The 27368-nt window shown below is 43.3% G+C and overlaps 3 protein-coding genes and 1 gene segment (V, D, J or C); 3 read left to right on the top strand and 1 right to left on the bottom strand.

The window, feature by feature from the left end:
• Positions 1 to 27368, bottom strand: part of LOC144698126 (uncharacterized) — a 476455-nt gene that overhangs the window by 318299 nt on the left and 130788 nt on the right. The window lies entirely within an intron of this gene.
• Positions 1 to 27368, top strand: part of LOC144698113 (uncharacterized) — a 436823-nt gene that overhangs the window by 316444 nt on the left and 93011 nt on the right. The window lies entirely within an intron of this gene.
• The window catches only part of LOC144698110 (uncharacterized), a 436767-nt gene that overhangs the window by 386428 nt on the left and 22971 nt on the right, over positions 1 to 27368 (top strand). The window lies entirely within an intron of this gene.
• Positions 8631 to 26374, top strand: LOC144698108 (Ig heavy chain C region, membrane-bound form-like). The segment is given in 6 exon segments: positions 8631 to 8721; positions 19201 to 20011; positions 20630 to 20941; positions 22175 to 22501; positions 25633 to 25760; positions 25899 to 26374. Coding segments are annotated over 5 exon segments (942 nt in total).

Raw genomic sequence — 27368 nt, 5'->3', positions numbered from 1 at the left:
AAGCAGGGATATCTGAAATCTAATTCTGCTGACTGGGCTGAAAATGAATACCAAGTGCTGCGTAGCATATACGGCCAATCCGTTACCGCCCATTTCAGGCTACTGCGATATACCGATTTCTAGCCTAACATTTTTATTTATAATATTATCTCTCATCTCACAAAAACATGGAGTAACACAGCCATAATTGAAACAGAGGCATAGATTAAAGCAAAACACTGTGGATGCTGGAAATCTGAAATAAAAACAGAAAATGCGGACAAACTCAGCAGGCCTGACAGCATCTGTGGAGAGAGAAACAAAGTTAATGTTTCGAGTCCGTGTGATTCTTCTTCAGAGGCGTGGTCTAGCGCCGTAGTTAAAATGATCAGGTCTGCAAAATATAGTCATAGTCAAGATCTAATATAATATGAAAAGAGACAGGGCCTCGTTTAATATAAACAGAGACAGGGTTTGATGTAATATAAATGGAGACAGGGTCCAGTGCAATACAAACTGAGATGGCTTCTAGTGGAACATTAACGAGATGGGGTCTATTTTAATACAAACAGAGGCCTGATCCAGCACAATAGAAATAAAGTAATTCCCAGGAAATTAATAACAGAACCAGGATCCTGTATAACATGGGAGGGGCGATCGTGCAGTGGGAGAGTCACTGGATTAGTGACCCAGAGATCCAGGCCTTTTCCCTGGGGATAGGAGTTTGAATCCCATTATGGCAGCAAGTGGAATGCAAATTCAATTAATAAATATGGAATTGAAAGCTCGTCTCAATAAGGGAGACCATGAAACTATAATCGATTATATTAAACATCCATCTGGTTCACCGGTGCCCTTTAGGAAAGAAAATCTGCCGTACTTACCCAGTCTGGAATATATTTATTTTCTTCGCTCATGGGAATGTGGGCAGCACTGGCTAGGCCAGCATTTAATGCCCATCCCTAATTGCCCTTGAGAACAGTGTGGCTTGTTAGGCTATTTAAGAGTCAACTACATTGCTGTGGGTCTGGAGTCACATGCAGTTCAGACCAGACGGCATTAGTGTGAACCAGATGGGTTTTTACGGCAATGTTTTCATGGTCATCATCAGATATTTGAATTCAAATTTCATCATCTGCCGTGGTGGGATTCAAACACAGACCCCAAGCAAATTACTGGCCCAGTGAGAATACAACTGCACCACAGCTTCCCATACATATAACTCCAGACCCACAATTTTGTGGAGCCCCATTCTCCTGTTATTTGTTTAATTGCCCACCACCATTAACGACTGGATGTGACAGGACTGCAGAGGTAAAATCAAATCCATTGGATGTGGGATCTCCAAGAATATGTGATATGAGTATTGGTATTGACTGGTGCAGTATTAATTGAAACAGCGTACAGTGAAAGCTAAACAGAGGCAGTGTTTGGTCTAACATAAAAATAGATGGAGTCCAAATTAAAAAGACAGAGACAGGGTCCAGTGCAGTGTTAATTGAGACAATCCCTGCTTCATAGAATGTATCCTTCAAGATTTCAAATCCATCTGCTGGCCACACTTTGCAATTGCAGCTCCTGTGAAAATTTCGCTGTCAGGTTAGACCTTTGACATTATTGTATCAAGAATCCATTTCTCAAGATGAAATACTACATCGCCTTCTGCGAGAGGTGTCAAAATTTAACAAAATTCAACTAATTGCAGATGAACGTGGTTGATTAGTGCACGTTAAAGTCAGCACCAGAGTAAAACGGCCCAATTCCTGGTGATGTCTCTTTGTTCATCTTGATTAAAGGGAGGGATGTTGACCAGGGCGCTGCATAGAGACGGCGGGGACTTTAATGTCCACCTCAACAAACATAGTGTTGGGGAGAGTTTATTGGTTCATGATACCACCTGAAAAACGGTTAGGGTCATTTTCTTCAATAGTTCGGAGATATGGAGCCTCCCAGGAAGTCAAGGTGGGAACTTAAGTTGAAGCAGAAGATGCCATTTTGGTCTGTGTGTGTGTGAGGGAGAAAGAGAGAGAGAGAGAGGGAGAAGCAGATCATATTGTTTGCAACTGAATTTCACGAAGATCCTGGAAAAACTTCCATCTATGAAAGGTCACAGACACACAATGGAAACAAATCCATTTCAGATGTGCTGATGGCTGAGGGGGGCCAATTGTTGTGAGGCAGGTTCTGCTGGAAGTGCTGCACATGAAGGTGCAAAATGTGGTTGTGGGTTGTTTTTTTCCAGCGATGGCCTCTATTGCCAAACCGCTGTAGCCATTGGACATCGTGGTGGTTCACGCCAACCCACAGGAGGTGTCGCCATTTTCCTCAGTCGTCTGTTAGTTACACTCAGTTCTGATAATCGATATTTAGGGCCTTCACTTCAAGCATCCTTGAAGTGGAGCTTTGGGCGTCCCACTGGTTGTCTGGCTCCAGCTCCCTCACCAAACAGAAAGTCCTTGTGTAAGTGACCATCTTCCATCCTGCGGACGTTCCCAAGCCAACAGCACCATCTCTGTTTCATGACCCCCTAGTCTTGGGAGATTTGCCTTTGACAGTACCACTGCATTCGTGACTTTATCCTGCCTGTACATACCCATAATATGCATCAGGCAGCGAACATGGAAATTGTGGAGCTTCTTTTCTTGATAACTGTAAGTCGTCCATATTACACAGCCATACAGCAAGGTGCTGAGAACACAAGCCTTATAAACCATCAGGTTGGCCCTAAGGATCAGTTTGACGTTATTCCAGGGGCGTTTCATGAATCAGCCAAAGGTGGCAGCTGCTTTCCACATGTGGGTATCAAGTTCTGAAGCAAGGAACAGGCTGCCTGTCACCGTGGAACCCAGGAAGCGGAATTTACTTCCATCCTGGTGTTATTTAGTGTGATCAATGACGGAAATGCAACACCTTGTCCCATGACCAGGGTTTCCTTCATGTTTATAGTCAGGGAGAACAAGTTACAGGCATGGGAGAGTCAGTTCATCAGTCTTTGTGGACGAGTTTCCGGTTTGATGACAAAGTTATCAGCTTCGAGCAATTCTTTGATCAGGATTCAATGTGTTTTTTTCTTCGCTATCTGTCTTCTAGATTGTGCGGCTTGCGGTCTGACCAAGTGTGACCGTAGACTCCTTCCATATCTACAGGGAAGGCAAAGATCAGCAGCATGGGGAAGAAGATGTCAAACAGAGTGGGACTAGGAGACATGGCCTGTTTCACTCCATTCTTCACTCCGAATCTGCCGGAAGTGGAATCATCAATCTGTACAGTGCAGGGCATGTTTTCATGCAAGGAGTGAATCGGACTGAGGAGCTTTGGTGGGCAGCCAATTTTCCCCAAAATCTTGCAGAGTCCTGTTCTGCTGACGGTGTCGAGCGTATGGAGCAGATCATGTCCAGAGTATACCTTCCGACATCAACACCACACTGTGCTTCGACCTGCGAGTCGACGAAGTCTTTAAAGTATGACCCGAGCAAAGGCCTTCCTCGTGACTCTATGAGTGAGATATTCCTGTAGTTGTTGCAGTCTCACCTGTCGGCTTTGTTTTCAGATAGTGCGATGATTATTATGTTATTCATCTCCTGCAGAACGGATCTTATCTTACAGCAGAGGAGGATAAGGTCGTAAAGGCTGAGAAAGATACATAATTATATGTACCAATTATTATCAATTCACGAAGGTAAATAATTATATTCACGAATTACGATCAATTCACAAAGATAAATAATTATATTCACCAATTGGCATCAATTCATGAAGATAAATAATTATATTCACCAATTACCATCCATTCACAAAGGCAAATAATTATTTTCATCAATTATCATCCATTCACAAAGATAAATAATTGCATGAACCAATTATTTTCAGTATTTTATTTCATACAAAATGTAATTGCGGTTCATGTAATATCATTAACATTGATTGAGATCACATTGACCATTTTGTCAGCAATGAATCACATCTGTCCCAGAATTCAGTGGGAAATGGAATTAAATCAAACCGAGGATAATGAGCAGCGACCCAGCAGCATCTGCGCTTTATTGACAAGTAATCACCTCATCATCACACAGAAACTCCTGATATGTAACTGGAGTGTGTGAGGATTTGTAAAGTGATGGTATGAATAAAGCTACCTGGACTTGATGTTAGTTGATAAATATTTAAATCCAGATTTGTTATTTCCCTCGTCTGGACGGTAATGAAACATTTGCGGCCCTCCATTGAGTTTCACACTATTTCTGTTTCCACAGTAATAATGTTTAGCCTGTAACCTTCATTTATTTGGGTGAGGACATGTTGAATGTTTTGTTGTACATGAAAGGACCACAATTTCCAAGTATTACAATCTTCCACCCTAATCCGAATTATGTACCCGCTTTCTGTCTTAAAGATGATGATTCACCATCAGCAGGGGAGAATCACCAGTAGCGCAGGGACATTTCATGCCTTCTCTTGGTGACGTTCAGCTCGTTAGTTCCCGATAGCCAGGGGATGGAATTCATCCAGAAAATGTGGAAGGACTGAAGATATTAGACTGACACAAATGAAATACAGGACCAGCTTCAAGATATGAAGTGGTCAAGCACAAAGATGAGAATGGAGACCAACATCTATGGATACATCGATCAATGCATTCACTGATTCCTTAATCAAAATATTCATTCCTGCATCACTGCAGTCATCCCTCCTTTCTTTGACAGACGGTGGTGTTGTATTAATTATAGTAACCCAGAGACCCAAGCTATTCACCTGGGGAACATGAATTCAAATCCCACCATGGCAGCTGGTGGAATTTAAATTCAATTAGAAACCTGGGATTGAAAACTGGTCCAATTGAAGGGAACCATGAAACTATCATCGATTGTGGAAAAAAGTCACCTGATTCACTAATGCCCTTTAGGAAAGGAAATCTGCCACTGTACCTTGTCTGGCCTACGTGCTACTCCAGATCCAGAGCAACATGGTGGACTCTAGCTGCCCTCTGAAATGGCCTAGCAAGACACTCAGCTCAAAAGCAATTAGGGAAAGGCAACAAATGATAGCCTTGCCAGTGGCTCTCACATCCCGTGAAAGGGTAAAGGGGCCAAAAAATCACACAAACACACATGTTTTTCTATTTCAAAATGTAGCCGCTCTCTGAGTCCTCTCTGATAGTCTGTCTGTAATTCTTTCTATCCATCCATCCATCCATCACAATATCATGATGTGTTGGAGAGATCCTCCAATGATCCATTGATGCTAACAGGGTGTCAGAGAAGCTGGATAACTTTTCTTTCCTGGGAGATTGGAATAGTTCACATAGGCTCACAGTTTAGAAAAATAAAACTGACTCCAGTGTTGTTGCTGGGTAGATTTGTTATAAATAGGCCTTGTTGACAACGTTAAGGGTTTGAAGTTGGCTTGCAGCCAAGCGGTCAGTACTGAGGAAACAGATCTTTGATTTACTGCACAAACCCGCAGATGCTTCCTGTAAATAACATTGGACATTCGAGCGTCCCTGACTGCAGCCGGCTGGCTTGCTGCCAAATACTGTGCGGGACAGATTAGCCCGGATATGAATGAACAAAATGGCATTCAGCAATTCAAACAATATTGCTTTCAGTCACACATGGAATACACATTTTAAATGGCATTTCATCCAAGGAAATATTTTAATGAGTGCCGTGTTCACTGAGATTAAACACGATCAGAAAATATTAAATTGACCATATACTATTTAATTTATATTATTTCTAAGTAAAGAGCATTCCAATTATTAAAGAACTTCATGAAGTGCGAGAGATCGATCTTGATGGTCCCAATGTCCCAGTCAATGGCAAAAATTAAAAAGAAATTAAATTGAATGAAAATTGTTGAATTGCCTTAAACCCGCAGGAATTCCTTGAATATTCTCCGAATTGTGCACCTCATTTAACCTGAGGCGCCTCTTATACCCAATTAGCACCGTGTACTGTGCAGTTTAATTTGTGCTGATCTTGATTATTTAATAGTCCCTCTCATAGCTGCTAATAAATGGAGAAATGATCAGTTCATGACCCGCTTCAGTGGAAGATAAAACATTTATTCTTGTGATATTGTGTAATATGCCGCAAAGTCCTGATATCCTGTGTTCCTAATACCAGTGAATGGTAGACAGCCGGTGGCCAATAGAATTACCTGCAATGATTTGGATGCTAAAGGATAACTTTACTGATCTCCGTGTCCATTCTGATTCATTAACTTCTCTGTCAAAAGTAAATTTTACGTTTCTCTGTAAACTTACTGTTTAATTATCAGGCAGGCGGGGTACTTTTTCCGCTAATTTTCACAGGGCTGTCTTCGGGTCAGGAGCAATTCGAGAAATGCAAGGAGGGACATTGTATAATGCGAGGGGTTTCTTCTTATCTCTGGACCCAAACTGTATGGCCATAGCCACCCATTTTGTAGATAATATCACTTTGTTCATCCCCCGCATTTAGTTACATAAATCAATAATAATTCATATGACTAATGATACTTTATTACTGTAATGAGATAGAGACCCGGAGTTGCTGCAAAACAGGCTGACAGTCCCTGTTAATATAACTTATTTTTTTAGATTCAACCCGCTGTGAAGTAGTGTAGAAATAAATGGACTTAATTTACATTTGAATTAGTCATTTTTATGAACTGATTCTCAGCTACAATTTCCAATTAGAGCCAATGGAGACATTACAGTGAATCCATTCAGCCAAATATCCCGATACAGGTAAAATGTCCACTTTTAACAATAACCTATTGTAAATATCTGAGTCCATTCTGTTGGGGATGTGGAAGGTGGGGCGTGGATCCAGTCGCCGCCTCCACCAGGGAATCAACAGGCGGCGCCTGGAAACCCGCCCCCTTCTGTCGGGTATTTAAATGCCGCTCACTGGGGCCGGAATCCAACAGTCCGGGAGCTGGTTTGTTCACTGAGTTCTGGACAGAACCATTTTCCCCAAGTGACCAGAAGGATGAGGTCGGCGATTTCTCTCAGTTTGTTGCTGACTTTCTTATCCCGTGAGTAGTTTTTATTGTCCAAGCCTCTCACTGTTACTGTCTGTGTCAGTCTCTCTCTGGAATGTTACAGAGTCAGGAATCACTTCACCAGGATTAATCCTCGGGGTTTTTGATATATTTTTACAGGTGTCAAGTCGGATGTTGTGTTGACTCAGCCAGAGGCAGAGACCGGGCGTCCCGGAGGCACCCTGAGACTGACCTGTAAAACCAGCGGGTTCAGTCTTGGCAGTGCTGACATGTTCTGGGTCCGACAGGTTCCCGGACAGGGGCTGGAGTGGCTAGTTTACTACTATAGTTCATCAAACAACGGCTATGCCCCAGCAATTAAGAATCGATTTACTACGTCCAAAGACACTTCAAGGAGCATCTTCTCCTTGGACATGACGAGCCTGAAGACTGAAGACACCGCCATCTATTACTGTGCAAGCGACCACAGCGAGAGGGACCAGGGCTGGACCCGAACAAGAACAGATCGAGAGGGACTCAGCAACTTCCATCGTAACCTGACGGTCAGTTTTAAATGTTTTAAAGGTAATATTAACTGTAATGATCAGAACCAGACAACAAGCCGCTGCTGGCAAAAGTAACACAGCAAATTTAACAGTAAAACCTAACAAACCAATTGATATAATGGGCTGAGCTTTTGGTTGTGTTTATATTTACTGTTAACAGTTTCCGCAATTACAGACCTGAATATAATGTTCATTTTAGTATGTCTGATACTTGGAGAGGATCTCTGTTCATTGAGTTTTGTAAATTGCTGCATAAATACTAAACTAGATCAGAAGTAAACGTCTATTTGAAGTGGATATTGAGAGGCAGCACTGATCAGAGATTGGGTGCAGTTTTTGTGCGGGTGTATTTCACTGTGATACTACAGCAGTGGGTCACAGTGCTGTGCACAGCGACATCCTCATACAAAAACCTCAGAGAAGGAGTTTGTTCAAATTGGTGATCACGATCACAACAGGAAAAGTCAAAGAAAATGGGAGCTAAATAAAATAATGGGTATAAGTAATATTGGTTTGTAAAAATATATAAAAATCTTCCGCTTTGTTTGTGTTTACGGACACGCTAAATCTTCACGGAGGCTTTTAAAGAACTCCAATCACATTTATAAATATAGTGACCAGCACAAGCTGAAATATCTCCCTGATTCACTCTTAAGTGAGTCGGAATCAGGTTTTTGAGAGCGCAGTGAAATTAAATCTCTGTATTTACAGTGAACAGTCTGCCGCAGTATTTGACATGGTGTGTCTCACTGTGATAACTGGATGGCACAGCAGTTACTGTCAATACAAAAACCCCTCAGCATTAATTGAGTCTGCCTGGGTCAGTGCTCGCTTTTAAAATCCTGCTATATTTACAATGAAGTATTATTTATGTCCAGCGCTGCCCAAAAAACATGGTTTAAAATGGAAAAACTGTGATAATTATCCATTCATCAGTTGGTGATTTCAAGAACATGTTCATGTGTTACTCTGTGAATTATAAAACATGAGGATCATTGATGGATACCTAAAGATATCTACAAACGCAAATATAATTTCGTGAAGATTCATCGTGACCTTACTTTGCCTCTGACTAATGAATATTTAAAATAATGGTGGATTTCTGTCTTTTTCGTGCAGGGACAGTTATTGTATGGCACAGCCCAGGGAGTGTAACACTGTGACGGTATGGGCTACTGGGGATAAGGGACCATGGTGACGGTGACTGCAGGTAAGAACCATTCACTTACTTAGTAACTGTTTTATTTGAGTCTTTGCTTTATATTTTTGTCTATTTTAATAACTGATTCATTCACTGAAACTTGGGTTTGGTGGATTCTGTATGGAGATATTTTACAATGTTTCATGTGATTCTGCTGAAATTGAGTTATATAATTCGGCTGTGTCTCTACAAAAAGGTGCTGCTGAGGGATTCAGTCCCTGGTTGTTGTGATTTGGTGTTTATCTGCTGAAGATATTGTGTGGCCGGTCTACGTGAAATATCTAACATTTATGAAAACAGTTTGACGTTTCTGCAATGTTTAATCTCGGTGACATCTGATGGCTTCGGGTTTTACCATCTGTTGCACAAGGGTTTAAATATGTTTGAAATCAAACCCAATATCAACAAAATATGCTTAAGTTTCAATATTAATTTATTGAACATGTTCCGCCTACTCACAATGCTGTTGACATTATTCCATATTTCTGTTTAGTTTAATTATTCATTAATTTGGTGACGAGCGGGTTGTCTGGTTTCGATATTGAGATTTTCTTGCAATGTTACATTGGATTCTGTTGGAAGTGTTTGTAGAATTGAGCTGCTTCTCCATGAAATGGGTTTCAGTCCCTCAGTGATGTGATTCAGTGTTTTTCTCCTGAGGAGATTGTGTGTCTGGGTGTCTTTGAATAAGTAGAATTTGTGAAACAGTTTGGCGGTTCTGCATTGTTTCTGCGTTGTTTAAACTCGGTGATATTGAGCGGTTGCACGTTTTGTGATTGAATGGAAACAGTCTATGCGTTTGTATCTGCTTGAAGCGCGATTGTCAGCAGAAAACGGGTAGGCTTCAGAAATGGGGGAAAAACGTTTAAAGATGTGTTAGAGCATTTTGTTTTTATTTTAAGTCATAACTGCAGATTAAACTAAACCATGGATTAAGACGCTCAGTCAGAACATAATTCGTTACTGCAATCAGAAACTATATAATTAACAAGTTTTCAAATTGTAGAATAAAATTAATATAATTCAAGCAATTATAATGCGGAAATATTTATCCATATTGACTGAACAGCTTTCATGTTAACCTAATTGATCATTAATCGCCTTTCACAATTCTGCTGTGCACTGCGCACAATTAACTTGATCAGGAAAATTTTTAGGGTGGAATCATTTTGTGATTATGTATGAAAAAATTTCAATAAGAATATATTGATTCTACAGAATTGTTCATTTACACAAGAGATTTTGATTTTTTTTTTAATCCCTGATAACGTTTGCATTGATTTAAAGAGGAGTTTGACATTGCAGTTTGGCAATATGTCTATCCGGTTATTACATTCTTTCTGTGCAGCCGTAAACATATTATTCCTTCAATGTCATTGGGATTTGGATAGCGAGATAATTGTCACTAATCTAATTTTAAACTGCTTTCTGGGGGCTGGAATTCGCTGGCAGTCAAGGAATTGTTCTTATTTTTTTTGAACTGTAGGAAGGTGCAGACTGCGTATGGATAGAGATTGACAAGTAAACGCTTGAAATTCGAACAGATTAATTTAATTGCAAACATTAATATTAGTTTTGAACTTAAAAACAACATCCTGTCTTCCATAGCTGTGCTGTACACAGGATAGAATCATAGGAGAAGAACAGATTATATCTGAGATTCAAGCTTAATTCTTATTAAATATTAAATTGAGGAGCAAAATCTCTAATCAATTTGCTGGTTATATTTCAGTGGCGCAGATGATCTGAATGATTTTTTCTCATCAAATTGTATACTGATCAATTTGGATCTTCTTTCAATCAGCAATATATTTAACAATTAAATTATAGGTATTGTTATCTAGGAAGCACTTTTATTGATAATAAGTAACTGCGAGGAACATTTTTTTTACATGTAGTTTTGAGTTAAGACAAGTTTGCTTTAGCAAACAGATGATGTTACAGTGCATCGACAGCGAATGTGATGTGACCCCGGCCAGATTTGAAAGTATTTAAAGTATTCCACTCATAAATTCGTCCTATGAATTACTCGATGAGAGTAGATGGAATTTATGATTTCTCAATGCGTTCAGAAACACGCATAGTTCACAAATTTGTTGGTTAAACAGAACAGTAGGAGTAAAAGTTAAATAGTAAATAGTGATTAGAATTAAGTAACATTGTTATACTTGCCTGAATGTTTCCATCGAGTAATTTGAAGTTTATTGTTTAATATTGTTTCAGTGTCAGGTTGATTTAAAAAAAACAATTATTTCACAAAGTACCTGGGAGAAACAAGTTTTCAATTTTTGAAAACCAAATTTTCCATATTTTAGAGTAGAAATCAGCTAACAAGAAAATAAATTGACAATATCAAGATAATTAACTTACAATATAATATTAGGGATAATTAATTCAACATAAATGAACTCCAACAATTGAGTAGTATTCTGGTCATTATAGTGAATGCAAAATGTCAAAGGGTGGAGAGAGTTGTTAATTGTATCCAAAATGAATTGAGAAAAGAATACTTTTCTTACTCAGCTGTGCTCAGCTCGATAAGGTGTTTCGCCTCGGTGATTTTATTGGTTATATTTACGTCTAAAATCGAATCAAATCAGTGGGTCATCGGTATTTCCTGATTTGTTTAATTCTTACCCTGTCATTGAGTTTCTGTTACGGACATCAAATTATCCTGAATCTGTAATATTTGATGTGCTCATTTCAGGGTAACTTGAATCTTGCATTGTTTGGAGATTTGAGACAGACAGGGAGAATTAGATGTGCTTCAAAGGGAGTTTTGTGATGAAAATCAGATTAATTTGAAAGAAGTTATAGAATAATTGTAGTAAATTGACTATTGATCAATTAGAATCAAACAGCTTGAATGAAATGGACAGATTGAACAGATCTATCTGCTGGGAACTCGATTGTTGCACCATTTGTGTCTGTTCTGTTTCTGTGTGCGTGGCCACTGTGCTGGGACCAGGAATCTTCCTGGCTGGTTGTTAACCTTCTGTTTCACTCTCCTGTATTTCAGGAAGAGCAATTTGATCTATTTCTTTAAAGAAAACTTGTATCTGTGAGAAATGTGAAAGTTTGACTTTCTGACCAGGCGCCTCAGAAATGAGATACCCAACCCATTGTGACAGTCAGAAAGGACAATTCAGAAACGGCAGACAGACTGTTGAAGGAGATTTGGTCGATTTTCAACCAGTGATGTATGTGTCTTGGGAGTGTTCGTTCAGGCAATGGAGAGAGAGCTTTATTTTATTTTAATCCGTGCTGTAGCAGTCCTTGACCTATTTGGTTGGAAAATGCGGAGGAAGACATTAACCTGTGTCTTATTTTTAGTCCTATCATAGGATGTTGGGGTCGCTGGCAAGGCCAGCATTTGTTGCCCATCCCTAATTACCCCTTGAGGAAATGTTGAAATGCCGCCTCCTTGAATAGCTGCAGGTTCACTCACAGTGCTGTTAGGTCGTGAGTTCCAGGATTTTGACCCATTGACAGTGAAGGAACGGCGATATAGTTCCAAGTCAGGATGTTCGGTGTCTTGGAGGGGAACGTACAGGTGGCGGTATTTCCACGCACCTGCTGCCCTTGTCCTTCTAGTTAGGAGAGGTTGCAGGTTTTGAAGGAGCCTTGGCGAATTGCTGCAGTTCATCTTGTATATGGTACACACTGCTGTCACTGTGCGTCGGTGCAGGAGGGAGAGAATGTTTAAGTCAGTGGATGGGGTACCAATTCTGTGGGCTGCTTTGCCCTGGATAGTATTCAGTTTCTTGGGGTTTTTTGAAGTTTCACTCATTGAGGCAAGTGGAAACTATTCAATTCCAGTCCTGACTTGTGCCTCGTAGATAGTGAGTTGTCTTTGGGCGATAGGAGTTGAATTACTCGCCACAGAATTCCCAGCCTCTGACCGGCTCTTGCAGCACAGAATTTATATCAAAACCGGTTTGAACCCTCTCCTGGGCATATTTGATGGGACAATGTAGGGGGAGTTTTATTTTATATCAAACCAGTGCTGTACCTGCCCCGGAGTGTTTGACCGTTCAGTGGAGAGTTGACCCCCACCCTTGCAGCTGATGACAGGAGTGTACTGGGGGAGGAGTGGGGGCTTTAATCCATATCTTAACTTGTCCTGTTACTGACCTGAGAGCCTTCTCCCGCAGAGGTCAAACAAACTGAATCAGCATCGAACTAACTGGCTGTGAGTCCTAGACCAGATCTGTGAAAATAAGTTGCTCCATGGCTCGGTTGAAATGATGCACGTTAATTGTTTTTAATAATATTTCTGGAGAGAACATGTATAAATTTTAATGAATTAATTATGTTTTACATTTTGAGTATCAGAAAATCATTGAATGTGAGTGACCTGAACTTGAGCACAATTTCAGAACAAACAGAATCAGGGAGTGACAGTGAGGCTCCAGAGAGCAGCGCCTGTTCTGATCTGATCAGAGGCTGCGAGTTATTTAAATGATTGAAATGGACAATGACCAGACTCTCACTCCCAACAACCAGCCGCGGGGGATTTGGGGAAAAGGAGCCACCATCAAAAACTGAGTCATTGGACTGCCGCCTGCAGGGGGAGGAATGAATTACAGAAATGAGAGCCTGAGGAGGACATTCGGCCCTTCAATCCTGCCCTTCATTCAGTAAGATCATGGCTGATCTACCTCGACACTCAGTCTTTACCACACACCCTCACTCGCTCACTCTATCTGTCACACACGCTCTCTCTCACACACGTGCACACACACTCTCTCACGCACTCTGTCTGACAGACACACACTCTCTCTTTATCTCTCTGTCACACACATACACACACACACTCACATTCTCTCTCACACACACAAACTCACTTTAACACGCACACACTCTGTCTCTCACACATTGCCTCTCTTTCACACTCACTCTCACACAGACACTCACATTCTCTCATACACATACTCTCTCAACTGCGCACACACGTGCACACTATCTCTCTCACACATACATGCACTCTTTCTTTCTCACACATGCATTCTCTCTCTCTCTCTCACACACACACACACACACACACGCACACATGCACACTCCCTCTCTTTTATGCACACCCACTGTCTCTCTCATATGCATGCGCCCTCTCTCCCACACACATACACACTCTCAATTCTCCCTCTCTCTCACACACATAATACTCTCTTTCACACACACATCCTTATTCTCTCTCTCACGCACACAGAAACACAAACACATTCCCTCTCACACACACACCCACTGTTCCTCTCACATATGCACTCTCTCTCATTCTCTCTCTCCCTGACACACACACTGGCACTCTCTTTCACACACTCTTTCTCTCCCACACACACACACGTTCTCTCTCTCACACACTCTATCTCACATACTTATACAACCTATCACTCACATCCCTACACACACCCTCTCTCTCTCATACACACACAGTCACTTTCTCTCTCTCACAAACATACACTCTCTCTCACACACACATTTCTCTATCTCAGACACTCTCACACTTATACTCCCTATGACACGCACGTAAAAACACACTCTCCCTCTCTCACACACACTTACACACACACACACACTCTCTCTCTCACACACACACTTTCTCTCTCTCTCTCTCTCTCTCTCAAAAACACACAGACTTGCATGCGCTCTCTCTCTCATTCACATGCACATAGACACACATTCTCACACACAGAAATGGACTGAAAATGCTAATTGCAGAATGAAAATCCGTTAAGCTGCAGGCATGTTCATTGTTCCATTTCTGATGTATTTTTGTGTGAGATGAAATTACACAGGTGACATCACTATATATGTGGAGAATTTCCAAGTTTTGAACCAAACACAAAGAAACAAGACAACGGGAGGGATGTGACGGAGACCACGGCCGCCTGGATCCCGAATACTGGTGCACACTTGGTGCAAGGTGCCTGCACGGCACATCCTGGTTTTGCTGTAACCTTCTCCTCCAGCCCTGCCTCAGTCTGCCTATTCGCGCACTGACACGGGTTTCTCAAAGAAAGGCATCAGCATTAAAACAGCTGGCCAGCGATCTACACTGCTGCCTGAGTTTACACAGCCGGTGTTACTGAAAGCTGATCAATATGGAGAATCGGGACAGGATCGATGGAGAGGAAGAGAAGGAGGTGGAGGTGGTGGAGCCGAATGGAGGAGCCCCCAGCTCGGCTGTGGGCAACAGGCAATGGAAAGCTGAGCCGGAGCGGAAAATCATCCAGAGAAACATCACCTTGATGAGCCGCCTGCACTGGGCACCCTCACTGCCCACAATCACTGACCCTCACTCACCTTCACTCATTCACTCATCCTCATTCACTCACCCTCACTCACCAACCCTCACTCAATCGCCCTCACTCAATCGCCCTCAGCCACCCGTCCTCACTCCCTCACCCACTCTCACCAACGCTCGTTCACTCACTCACCCTCACTCACTCGCCCTCACTCCCTCACCCACCCTCACTCATCCTCAACCTCACTAACTCACCCACCTTCACTCACCCTCATTCACTTAACTTCAATTACTCTAACCTTCACTCACTCACCCTCACTCACTCACCATCACTCACCATCCCATCCTCACTCACCTACCTTCACTGACACTCAATAACTCATCTACCCACCCTCACACACCCACTCACCCTCACTCACATACCCACCCTCACACACCCACTCACCCTCACTCACATACCCACCCTCACACACCCACTCATCCTCACTCACATACCCACCAAAGGACAAAGAGGCGGGAGGGGGAAAGGGCAGAGAGGCTGGAGAGGCGAGAGGGCAAAGAGGCGGGGGCGGGGACAGGGCAGAGAGGTGGAGGGTAGGACGTACAGAAAGGCGGCGGGGGGAAAAGGTAAGAGAGCCGGGCGAAAGTAAAGAGAGCTGAAGGAGAAAGGGCAAAGAGACGGGGGCGATAGGGGAGAGAGGTGAGGGGGAAAGGGCACAGAGGAGAGGGGGAGAGATCAGAGATGTGGCAGGGGGAAAGGGCAGAGAGGCAGGTGGCGGAAAGGGCAGAGAGGTTGGAGGGGGAAAGGGCAGAGAGGCTGGAGGGGAAAGGGCAGAGAGGGGGGAGGGGGAAAGGGCAGAGAGGCGGGAAGGGGAAAAGGCAGAGAGGCGGGAGGGGGAAAGGGCAGAGAGGCGGGAGGGGGAAAGGGCAGAGAGGCGGGAGGGGGAAAGGGCAGAGAGGCGGGAGGGGGAATGGGCAGAGAGACGAGAGGGCAGAGATGCAGAGGGGGGCAAGGGCAGAGAGGCGGGAGGGGGAAAGGGCTGAGAGGCGGGAGGGGGAAAGGGCAGAGAGGCGGGAGGGGGAAAGGGCAGAGAGACAGGAGGGCAGAGATGCAGAGGGGGGCAAGGGCAGAGAGCCGGGATGGGAAAGGGCAGAGAGCCAGTGGAAAAAGTCAGAGAAGAGCCGGGCGAAAGTGCAGAGAGCTGGGGGAGAAAGGGCAGAGAGGCGGGAGGGGGAAAGGGCAGAGAGGCGGGAGGGGGAAAGAGCAGAGAGGCGGGAGGGAGAAAGGGCAGAGAGGCGGGAGGGGGAAAGGGCAGAGAGGCGGGAGGGGGAAAGGGCAGAGAGACGGGAGGGCAGAGATGCAGAGGGGGGCAAGGGCAGAGAGGCGGGAGGGGGAAAGGGCAGAGAGACGGGAGGGCAGAGATGCAGAGGGGGGCAAGGGCAGAGAGGCGGGAGGGGGAAAGGGCAGAGAGGCGGGAGGGGGAAAGGGCTGAGAGCCGGGTTGGGAAAGGGCAGAAAGGCGGTGGGGGACGGGGCAGAGAGGTGGGAGGGGCAAAGGGAAGAGAGCGGGAGGGGCAAAGGGCAGAGAGGGGGGGGGGCGGACGGGGCAGAGAGGCGGGGGATGGGGGTAGGGCTGGGAGCCGGGCTACAGCGAGGAGAGCCAGGCGAAAGCAGTTGCGAGCCGAGGCCCCATGCGCCCTGGGCCCCACTCTCTCTAACTCTCTCTCTCTATCCCTCATTGTCTCTCCTCCTCCTGAAATCCTTTCCATTCCAGGAGAAAGGCGCTAAGAATCTGGGATCGAAGGGAGACAATGTCTCTGTTCACTTCCACCCGGCTCCCTGCGCCTTTCTCCAGCTGGTGTTCGCTGCCCCTCCAATCACAACCTGTCTGTCTCCCACTTTTACTGCTGATAGGCCAACTGGCCAGCCTATCAGCCGCTAACGGGGTAGAAGACTGGCCTGTGATTGGAGGAGCAGCTCCTTACAGAAATCTTCAACTCCACTTACCCACCTTACCTGCATTTTGAACAACAGCTCCGGGGGGCAGATAGAGAGGCTTCGGGGGCCACAATCCAGCCACGGGACCCGGATCGCACAAGCCTGTAATAAAAGAAAATAAGGAAATGGGCAGAGAAGTTAGACATATATTTTGGCCTTAACGAGGCGTTTAGTAAAATAGCAGAGGCATTGGTTTTAATTTTCCAAACTTCCCTAATTCTGGAAAGGTCTTTTCGGATTTGAAAATAGAGAATAAGGCTTTTATATTAAGTAAAGGAGGGAGAGGGAAAGCAAGAATCTACCGGCCAGTGAGCTTAACATCTGTCCGAGCGAAAATGCGGGAATCTATTATAAAGAAGTCTATCATGGGTCACTTAGAAAATTCAAATGCAATTATGCATACCCATCATGGTTTTGTGAAAGGGAAATCATGTTTGGCTGACTTATTTGAGGCCTCTCGAGGAAGTAACAAGGAACATGAATAAAGGAGAACCTGTGGATGTGCTGTACTTGGGCTTCCAGAAGGCACTTGACAAAGTGGCACATCAAAGGTTACTGCACAAAATAATGGTGTCGGCTGTAACATTTCAGCATGGGTAGAAGTTTGGTTAGCTAACAGGAAACATAAAGTAGGGATAAATTGGTTATTTTAAATTGGCAAGATGTGACAAGTGGAGTGCCACAGGGATCAATGCTGCGGCCTCAACTATTTACAATTTATATCAATGACTTGAATGAAAGGACTGAATGAATTTGCTAAATTTGCTGATGACACAAAGATAGATAGGAAAGTAAGTGGTGAAGAGGGGATAAAGGTCAGCAAAGAGATATAGATAGGTTAAGTGAGTGGGAAAAAAATTGACAGATGGAGTATAATGTGGGAAAATATAAACTTGTCCACTTTGGCAGGAAGGATACAAAAGCAGCATATTATTGAAAGGGAGAGAGATTGCAGAATCCTGAGGTGCAGAGGAATGTGGATCCCTTGGTGCATGAATCACAAAAAGTTAAAATACAGGATCAGCAAGTGATGAGGAAGGCAAAGGGAATCTTGTCATTTATTACAAAGGGAATAGAATATAAATGGAAGGATATTTTGCTACAGTTAAACGGGGCGTCGATGAGACCTCGTCTGAATTATTGTGTACAGATTTGGTCTCATTTCAGAAAGGATAGAAAAGCATTAGAAGCTATTCAGAGAATGATCATTCAAATGATACTGGGAGGTGTCGTCGATTATCTTATGAGGAAAGTGTGGATAGGCTGGGCCTGTTTCCATTGGAGTTTAGAAGAATGAGAGCAGATTTTATTGAAACATATAAGATCCTGAGAGAAATTGACAGGGTGGATGCTGAAAGGATGTTTCCCCTTGTGAGAGAGACTAACGATAGGGAACACAGTTTAAAAATAAGAGGTCTCTCATTTCAGGCGGAAATGAGGGGATTTTATTTTTCTCTCAAAGGGTCGTGAAACTTTGGAACTCTCTTCCCCAGAGAGCGATGGATGAGGAGTCATAAATATTTCAAGGCAGAGGTAGAGATTTTTCATTGACAAGGGAGCCAAAGGTTAGCGGAGAGCAGGCGGGAATGTGGAGTTAACGCCACAATCAGGTCAGCTATGTTCGTATTGAATGGCGGAGGAGGCTCGAGAGGCCGAATGGACGACTCCTGCTACAGATCCGCATGTTCACATGTACATACGAATGGAAATGTCGTTCTTACTGTCACTAGTATTCAATTTAGGGTTCTATGGTCATTATACAGTTAGCATCACAAAGGTACTTTCGAAGGGTTTTTGCAATTCTTTGTTTTGACGGGACGTGGAGAGGGGAGGGGGCATCAGTCAATTTGAACAAAGCCAATTTCCAAACTGCAATGATATAAGTGACGAAAAAATTTCTCTATCACCAAGTGCTGTTGATTGAGAAATAAATGGTGGCGAAATAATGGGAAAATCCTCTGCTCTTCCACTTTAATCCAATGAAACGTACGTCATTCAGATGACATCAAAATGTTCTCTTTTAGTAATGGGATAGAGGCAGAAAAAGAGGTGTGGGTTTCTAAAGAGGGAACCGACAGATGAGGATCACCAAATGATGGAAATAATAAATGATCAAATGTGGATGTAGGTTTTAGTTGGAATATATTTGGATATGTTTATAGTTATAGTCAAATTTTGAGTTGTTTGGTTACTTAATGATCACAAATCACAGAGTCTAACTTGTTTAATCGGCCATTCTTTCCCAGTGACACCGTCTTCGCCCACTCTCTACAGCCTGGTCTCCTCCTGTCAGCAACACAACACCGACGGCTCCGTCACCTACGGCTGTTTGGCGATGGACTACTCCCCGGAAATCACCAGCCTGACCTGGAAGAAAGATGGGCAGCCGCTCAGATCTGGATTTAAGACTTACCCGTCAGTGAGAAACCAGAAGGGAACCTTCACCCTGAGCAGCCAGTTAACCATCACCGAGTCAGAGGGGGAATGCAGCAAAATCAAGTGTGAGGTTCGACACAGCGGCTCAGACAAGAGCATTGGAATGCACTGTAAGTGTTGGGGAACCTGTGAGAAACAGAAAGGCTGTGATTGACCTGTATAGGGCCTTGGTTATAACGCATTTATAGTACTCTGCATAGTTCTGATCCCTGGAAATTCCAGGTTAGTGTCCATGGTTAAAATATAAGAACTCATTGTATCTGTTATCAATTTCTTCTGCAAGAAATGGCTAACCTGTGTTTTTTGAAGGTCCTCCTGACTTCCCTCCAACTATTCTCCTCACCGTGAGTTCCCGGGAAGAAATCACAACCAATAAATTTGCAACCGCCGTCTGTTCAATCATCGATCTCCAGTCAAAGTCAATCACCGTGAAGTGGCTGAAGAATGGACAACCCATGGATTCAGGAATTGTCACCTCTCCCGCCTTTGAAGTGAAGGGGACCTTCTCGGCGACCAGTCGGCTGAATGTCTCCGCTGGGGAATGGTTCAGCGACGCGGTCTATACCTGTCAGGTCACTCACCAAGGGGTCACCCAAAGTCGAAACGCCACCAAGTGTGAGGGTAAGAAATACAAACCGAGGAAGCAATAGATCATTCTGCTCTCCGATGTTAATCAAATCAGGAATTTATTGGAGTTAGTAGACGAACAACTTCTAATTTACTATCATGTAGTTATTGTTTAATTCCGATGTAAGGGCTGCATTCGGATTGTTCACCATTCAGGATTTTATCACGTCACGTCTCTACATTGACGTCACAGAGTGAGTGAGGTGGACTTGACATTAGCTTTACCCTGAGTCAGCTGATCACATTTGGAGAGGCAGAAGGTGTCTGGAACCCTTCACTGGTAACAGCTTCGGGATAGAGTGTTTGAAAGTGCATCCACCCTATTTATAAAACGGCTTTCAGTACTGCATTCCAGGGCCCAGGAATGGTACATTTGTAATGGGACTGGGGCAACATAGATTCATGAGAATGTTACCGGGGCTGAAGGACTTAAATTATGAGAACGATTTACACAGACCAAGCTGGTTTTCCATTGTGTAAAGAAGATTAAAGACGATAGTTAGAGGTTGATATGTCCAAGGTGATTTATTCTCCTTCAGGGAGTGAAGGCTGAATACTGCTGTCCTGCTTCTGAAGGTGAAACTTTGGTTGATTTTCATTTCTGTCTCACAGGTGATCACGACTGCCGCAATGATCCCACAATTACTCTACTGCCACCGCCAATAGAACAGGTCTTACTGGAGGCGACCGTGACATTAACCTGCATCGTTGCTAATGCTCCTTATGGAGTCCTCGTGTCCTGGACACAAGAGAAGAAGCCTTTGAAATCAGAGATCGCCGTCCAACCGGGAGAGGATCCTGACAGCGTGGTCAGCAACGTAAACATCTCGACACAAGCCTGGCTGAGTGGGGCTGAGTTCTACTGCGTGGTGAGCCATCAGGATCTGCCGACTCCTTTAAGAAGTTCCATCCACAAGGAACAAGGTGAGCGGTGAGATTGAAGCAATAAGTGAGCCATTGTGTCTATTTCCAGGCTAAGTGCTAGGGTCAACATTTAGAATCCAGTGTATTAATGGTCTCATATGATTGGCAATTTCACTAATTAAACGTTCTGGGCCTGTAGACTTTAAGGGGAAAATTGATAAGTAAATGTAGGAACAATGAATTGAAGGCTGTGCTATTGGATTTAGATGAAGAAAGGTGAAAGGAGCTTGGTGTGGAGCTTAAACACCAGCACAGACCAGGTGGACCGAATGACCTGTTTCTGTGCTGTAAACTTTAAGCAGCTTTCCAATCCAACTCCTTAAGTTCTCAGATAAAAGGATTGTATCTGTAAGATGTTGGATTCGGGGGCCAAAATCCCGAAAAGGACAGTCAGCTGGTCATCAGGAAATTTAAGATTTTTTAAAAGTTTATTAGGAAACAACAGTTTAGGCTGATGCAGGAATTCATTGGACCGGAAAAGTATACGACGGGTGACAGCTGACAGCAGTTTACTGGTCCCAGGCGGCGGACAAATGGTTGGCACAAAGTGAATTGATCTCACCTTCCTCCTCCTCCTTGGCCGTTTTGAGGAAGGCAGCTGCCACCGGGCACTGCAGCCTCACCACGGCACCTCACCAGCATATGACCCGACCAGGACCTAGGCCCTTTGCCTGAGCACTTGTTAATATAACCTTTCTTTTGGGGCTATTAACTTATCCAGTGTCAATTACCAATGCAAACTCTTCTCACCAAAGGTTACAGGACAGATACCCAAACTGCCAGGGTGGCTACCACATCCCCAACTTCCTGTTCGCCCCCCTGCTCGAGGTCAGATTTTAAGTTTACATCATGCTGATGCTCACATCCTGGTCCTTTCTAAACATTTGCATAGATGAGGGGGTGCACAAGACTACAGCCTCCCAACTCAGGAGTGTCAACATGGCAGCCTGAACTGAGACTGTTTAGAGGTCAAAGTGTTTATAAATCCTGTTTCCAGAGAGAATCCATACTATTTAGCAACCCTTTAAAGGTTCATTATTATCCAGAAAATAGCAGCTTTTGAAGACCCCAATTTCTTAGACATCCAACCCTGCTCCGAGCTGGAAAACCAGATAGATCCCAAAATGGAAAATGGAAACTTTTAACAAATCGCATTTCTCTCACATCTAAGCAGCGTTTTTTTTGGCTCTGAAATTGTCCAGTTTATTAACTGTTATTGTAATTTTTATGCAGGTTTTCTGCGAGAACCGTCCGTGTCTGTCCTGCTGCCCTCGGCAGAAGATGTCTCCGCTCAGAGATTCGTCTCCCTCAGCTGCTTAGTGAGAGGTTTCTCCCCACGAGAGATTTTCGTCAAGTGGACCGTCAATGACAAGCCGGTGAATCCCGGGAACTACAAGAACACCGGGGTGGTGGCGGAGAACGGCAATAGCTCCTTCTTCATGTACAGCCTGTTATCCATTGCAGCGGAGGAGTGGGCCAGCGGCGCTTCTTACTCCTGTGTGGTGGGACATGAAGCGATCCCCTTGAAGATCATCAACAGAACGGTTGATAAATCCAGCGGTAAACCGAGTTTTGTGAATATTTCCCTTGCACTGATGGACACCGTTAATTCATGTCAATGAGAATCTCTCGGTTACATTTCAAACTTCAATAAAAAAAAATAAAGTCCTTTTCTCCAATCGTGATTTAAATGCACAGTCGCTTAATTAATTTTGTTTTCCACTTTTGCTAATGTTAGAGCTGTTTAGTTAAAATCGGATATTTCCAGGGCTCAGAACCAAGTCTTGTACACCCAGTGCTCCCAGCTCAGATGCATCCTGGGTTAGAGACAGAGTAAAGCTCATTAATAACGGGATTCTGCAAAATAACACCACCAACTCTCCTCCCACTGAAGAGAAATCTGACAATTTCCCATTTCCGGCAAACAAACTCAGCACATTTAGATCTCGGTGTTGCTGTTTCTCTTATTGTCCAATCCTTTAAAATGGATATCAGCTTTAAGTTGCTGCATTGCACCCACTGGGAATTGAAGTGAGGGTCACACAGAAACATGTCCCAACAATGCCCCATCAGAGAGAGGGGGAAGAAAAATTGTTAACCCACTGTACCCCCCACTTCCTCAACAGAGAGAGGGGGAGGGGAAATTGTTAACCCACTGTACCCCCACTTCCCCAACAGAGAGCAGGGGAAGGGAAATTGTTAACCCACTGCACCCCCTCACTTCCCCAACAATGAGAGGGGGAGGAGAAATTATTAACCCACTGTACCCCCACTTCTCCAACAGAGAGAGGGGGAAGGGAAATTGTTAACCCACTGTACCCCCATTTCCCCGACAGAGAGAGGGGGAATGGAAATTGTTAACCCACTATACCTCTACTTCCCCAACAGAGAGAGGGGGAAGGGAAATTATTAATCCCCTGTACCTCCGCTTCCCCAACAGAGAAAACTGAAAGGAAAATTTTTAGCCAATTTTACCTCCACTTGCTGAACAGAAAGACGAGGAAGGCCATTAGTTAACCCGGTGTGTCTCCGCCTTCTCAGCAGAGAGAACCGAAAGGGAAATAGCTTAGCCAAGCAGACGGAGCAAAACTATTAACTCACTGGACTCTCAGTCCCCGAGCAGAGAATCTGGAAGGGAACGGGCCTCTACTGTCAGGACCCAGTTACCAACAGCAGAAGTCGGCTTCTAGCTTACTGGCCACAGGTTTTAAAGTCCCATCATGCTTAAAGTGTTGTAAAATATATATTTATGCAACATAATTTTAAGAAGTTTTCACACTCTTGTTCCTGTTAATCTTATGCTAAGATTGATTTCCCATCATCCGAATCTAAACTGGTTATTAAATCCTCCCTGGGTTGTTCACGGTTCTGCCCCTGAATTTTATGAGGCAGATGATTGATTGTTTGCATTCGTTCACCTGATATCACCTTGCACCTCACAGAAAACACGTTTATACAGAACATTGAAAATATTCACCAAAATTTTCACTATCAGGGTCAGACTCGATCGTTGGGACCTGGTGAAACACTGAAAAATAGTAAAAATGCACACAAGGGACACAAATGGACGCACACAAACATACATACATACACACATAGGCACAGACACGCAGACACAAACACACACAGTACAGGCAGACACACACACATACATACATAGGCACACACACACACACACAGGCACAGACACACACACAAACACGGGCAGACACACAAACACACACACATAGACAAATACACATTTGCACACACACAAACACAGGCACAGACAGACACACACGCACACACAATCACACATAAACACAAATACACACACAAATGCAGGCACAGGAACACACATATACACAATCACACACACACACAAATACACACGTGCACACACACATAAACACACACTCACACACATATGCACAATCTCACGCACACAAACAGATAAAACCAGACAAGCAGACTCATACAAGGACACAAATATGCATTATCACACATTCACAATGACAGAAATACAGACAAAAAGACACACACTATCATACACATTAAAACAAGTACATGGATACACATGAACACATGCACACACATGAGCAGACGACACCCAGACAGACAAAAACATAGAGGAACAGACTAACACATTCACAGGCACACATGTAGACACAAACATGAAACACGCTTATACACACGAGAACACAAAAAACACACGTTAGTACGTTTAAAAATTAAACACACATTGATACATAGTTTTAAATATCCATCAACACACAAATGCACACATTAAAAATTCTCTCTCTCTCTCTCACACACACACGCTGTGACACAGACATTAATATGCTGACACATACGTGGAACACAAAAAGAAACATTAACACATATTAGCAGACAAGAACGCATAAACACACATTAACACAGATAGTAATAAATAAACATAGATATCAATACATAAACACACACAATAACACACTCATACATACACATTGGCAAAAAAAACAAAATATACATGCAGACGCAGACACAAAAATGCACAAGTCAGCACTCATTGGCAAATGAACACACCTCAATACTCATACACACATATGGACACAGAAACAAAGAGTGATGCGAGGCACGATATACTCATGCACACATACATAAAAGCTAAAGCATGACACAAACGCCAGGCTATTGAAGAAGGTTTAATTCAAATGCACTTTTTTAACCGACGTATCCTCCGGCAATTGTCCCTATTACATAATGATCCGAAAAGCACACTGAAACAATGTTCTTACTGAGAATCTGATTTAAGTTAATGACGCACCAAACATTCCCATCACAAATAGACAAACAAGATGGGAACTCACATCCGAGATTTAAAAAAGCAACGTTCACAGTTTCCAAATAAGTTGCTCAGTGAATCTCTCTTGATATCCATCATAATATTCTCCAATAATAGATCGTACGAAATTGTTCGAAAATAAAATGATATTGGAGATAATTTTCTATATTTTCCGACTCGGACTATACGAGGATTGTAAAGCAAGAACAGCTGTAGAGATAGTTACAGAGATAGGTTGCTGAAATTCACGAGCTTAACAGTAGATACATATTGAACATTAAATTAGAGAATACATTAATAACTTAGGAAAGAGTAAAGAGTATATTTTTTAAAAATATCCTAGATTAATAAGTAACCTAATTATATTTCCTCGGTTATATCCTCGCAGATTCCACAGATCGCACCTGGATTGAAGACTCTGAGGATGATAACGGCAACATCTGGACAACCGCTTCCACATTCATCATCCTGTTCTTCCTGAGCATTTTCTACAGCACTGCCGTCACTCTGGTGAAGGTCAGAAGATTCAATCCACTCACACTTCAAATTGACAGAAGCGGTTTGAAAAATCTCTCAATGTTTCATTGATTAAAACACGAACATAAATGTCCCACATTCTAAACATCTGCTTCATTATTTTATCCTCTTTTGCAGATCAAGTGACCGGTTGAATTTTGGACACCGTAGATTATCCTCAGCCGTTTATTGAGATCTCTGTATTACGAATTTAAAATATGTCCTCTCGGTGAATCTAAAAATGAAATACCTTCAGTTCATGTTTCCGAATTTGTAACTAAGACAGTCATGGACGGTATTTCCGCTTCTCTGTTTGAAATGTGCGAGATAATTATGGCTATGTTGTAATTGTAGCTTATAATTCCCCAGTAGTTTGAATTCCATGTGTAAATAAGTAGCTTTCCTTATTCCTCATTCACAATTATTCCCTTCCCTTTATGTTGAGCTCCGGTTTTCTCTTTCTGGTCTCTGTCACAGCTGGACGTACAGTTGGCAGCTCAGAGCGAATGTGTTCTGTTCTCAGTGTGACTCAGTCATCATATTCAGTCCAGTTGACTTTAAAATAAACTTTTCTGTAAAATGTTCTCCGAAATTGTTAATAAATCATGAATGTGAAACGAACTGACTTTGCTGATCTCCTTTCCCCCAGGCCCATTGACACCGCTCCATTTCCCCTATTACACTGTTTCCTCCCCTTTCCCAGATTTTTTTTAACCATTCCTGTTTGGGATGTGAATCAAAAACAGAAAATGCTGGAAAAACTCAGCAGGCCCAACAGCATCTGTGGAGTAAAAAAAGAGTTAACGTTTCGAGTCCTCATGACTCTTCTTCAGAGCCCAAGGTCCTTCAGTGAAAGAGTCACTGCGCCACCCAGCGACCCATCGGTGTTAATACACCTTTACCTCTACCTTTTTATGGCAAACTTCAGAGCCAGGATGATTGCACAGCGAGGGGAACCTCAGTGATTTCACTCATACTCAGGCCTGTCACAGTCACATGTCAGGTAATTGTAAACAGCAGGGATCTGCTTCATCAGAGGCCCATACAGGACAGTATATGGAGGACGAAAGTTTCCTTTACACTGTCCCATCAAACACTCCCAAGGTCGGTGCAGCAGGGGTTAGATAGGGAGTAAACGTTTTTTTATCTCATTATCCTTTCATGAGGTGTGGGTGTCGCTGGCAAGGCCGCCCAGAACAGCCCGGCTTCCGAGGCCATTTCAGAGGGCAGTTAAGTGTCAGTCAGGTTGCTGTCGACCTGGAATCACATGTCGACCAGGCTGGGTAAGGATGGCAGATTTCCTTCACTAAAGGACATTAGTGCAGCAGATGGGTTTTTACGACAATCGGTGATAGTTGTCATGGTCACCTTTACTGAGGCTAGTTTTCAATCCCAGGTTTTAATAATTGAATTCACATTCCAGCAGCTGCCATGTTGGGATTTGAACCCATGCGCCCAGAGCATTCGCCTGGACTCTCTCCACCTTGTCCAATTAAACACTCACAAGGCAGAGACGTCACAATCCACCTTCTCAATGCAATTAGGGATGGGCAATAAATGCTGGCCCAGAGGGCCACGCCCACATCGCATAAATGAATAACAAAAAAT

Source organism: Cetorhinus maximus, chromosome 23, assembly GCF_964194155.1.
Source record: "Cetorhinus maximus chromosome 23, sCetMax3.hap1.1, whole genome shotgun sequence".
Taxonomy (NCBI): domain Eukaryota; kingdom Metazoa; phylum Chordata; class Chondrichthyes; order Lamniformes; family Cetorhinidae; genus Cetorhinus; species Cetorhinus maximus.
This window is presented reverse-complemented; position numbering and strand designations above follow the sequence as displayed.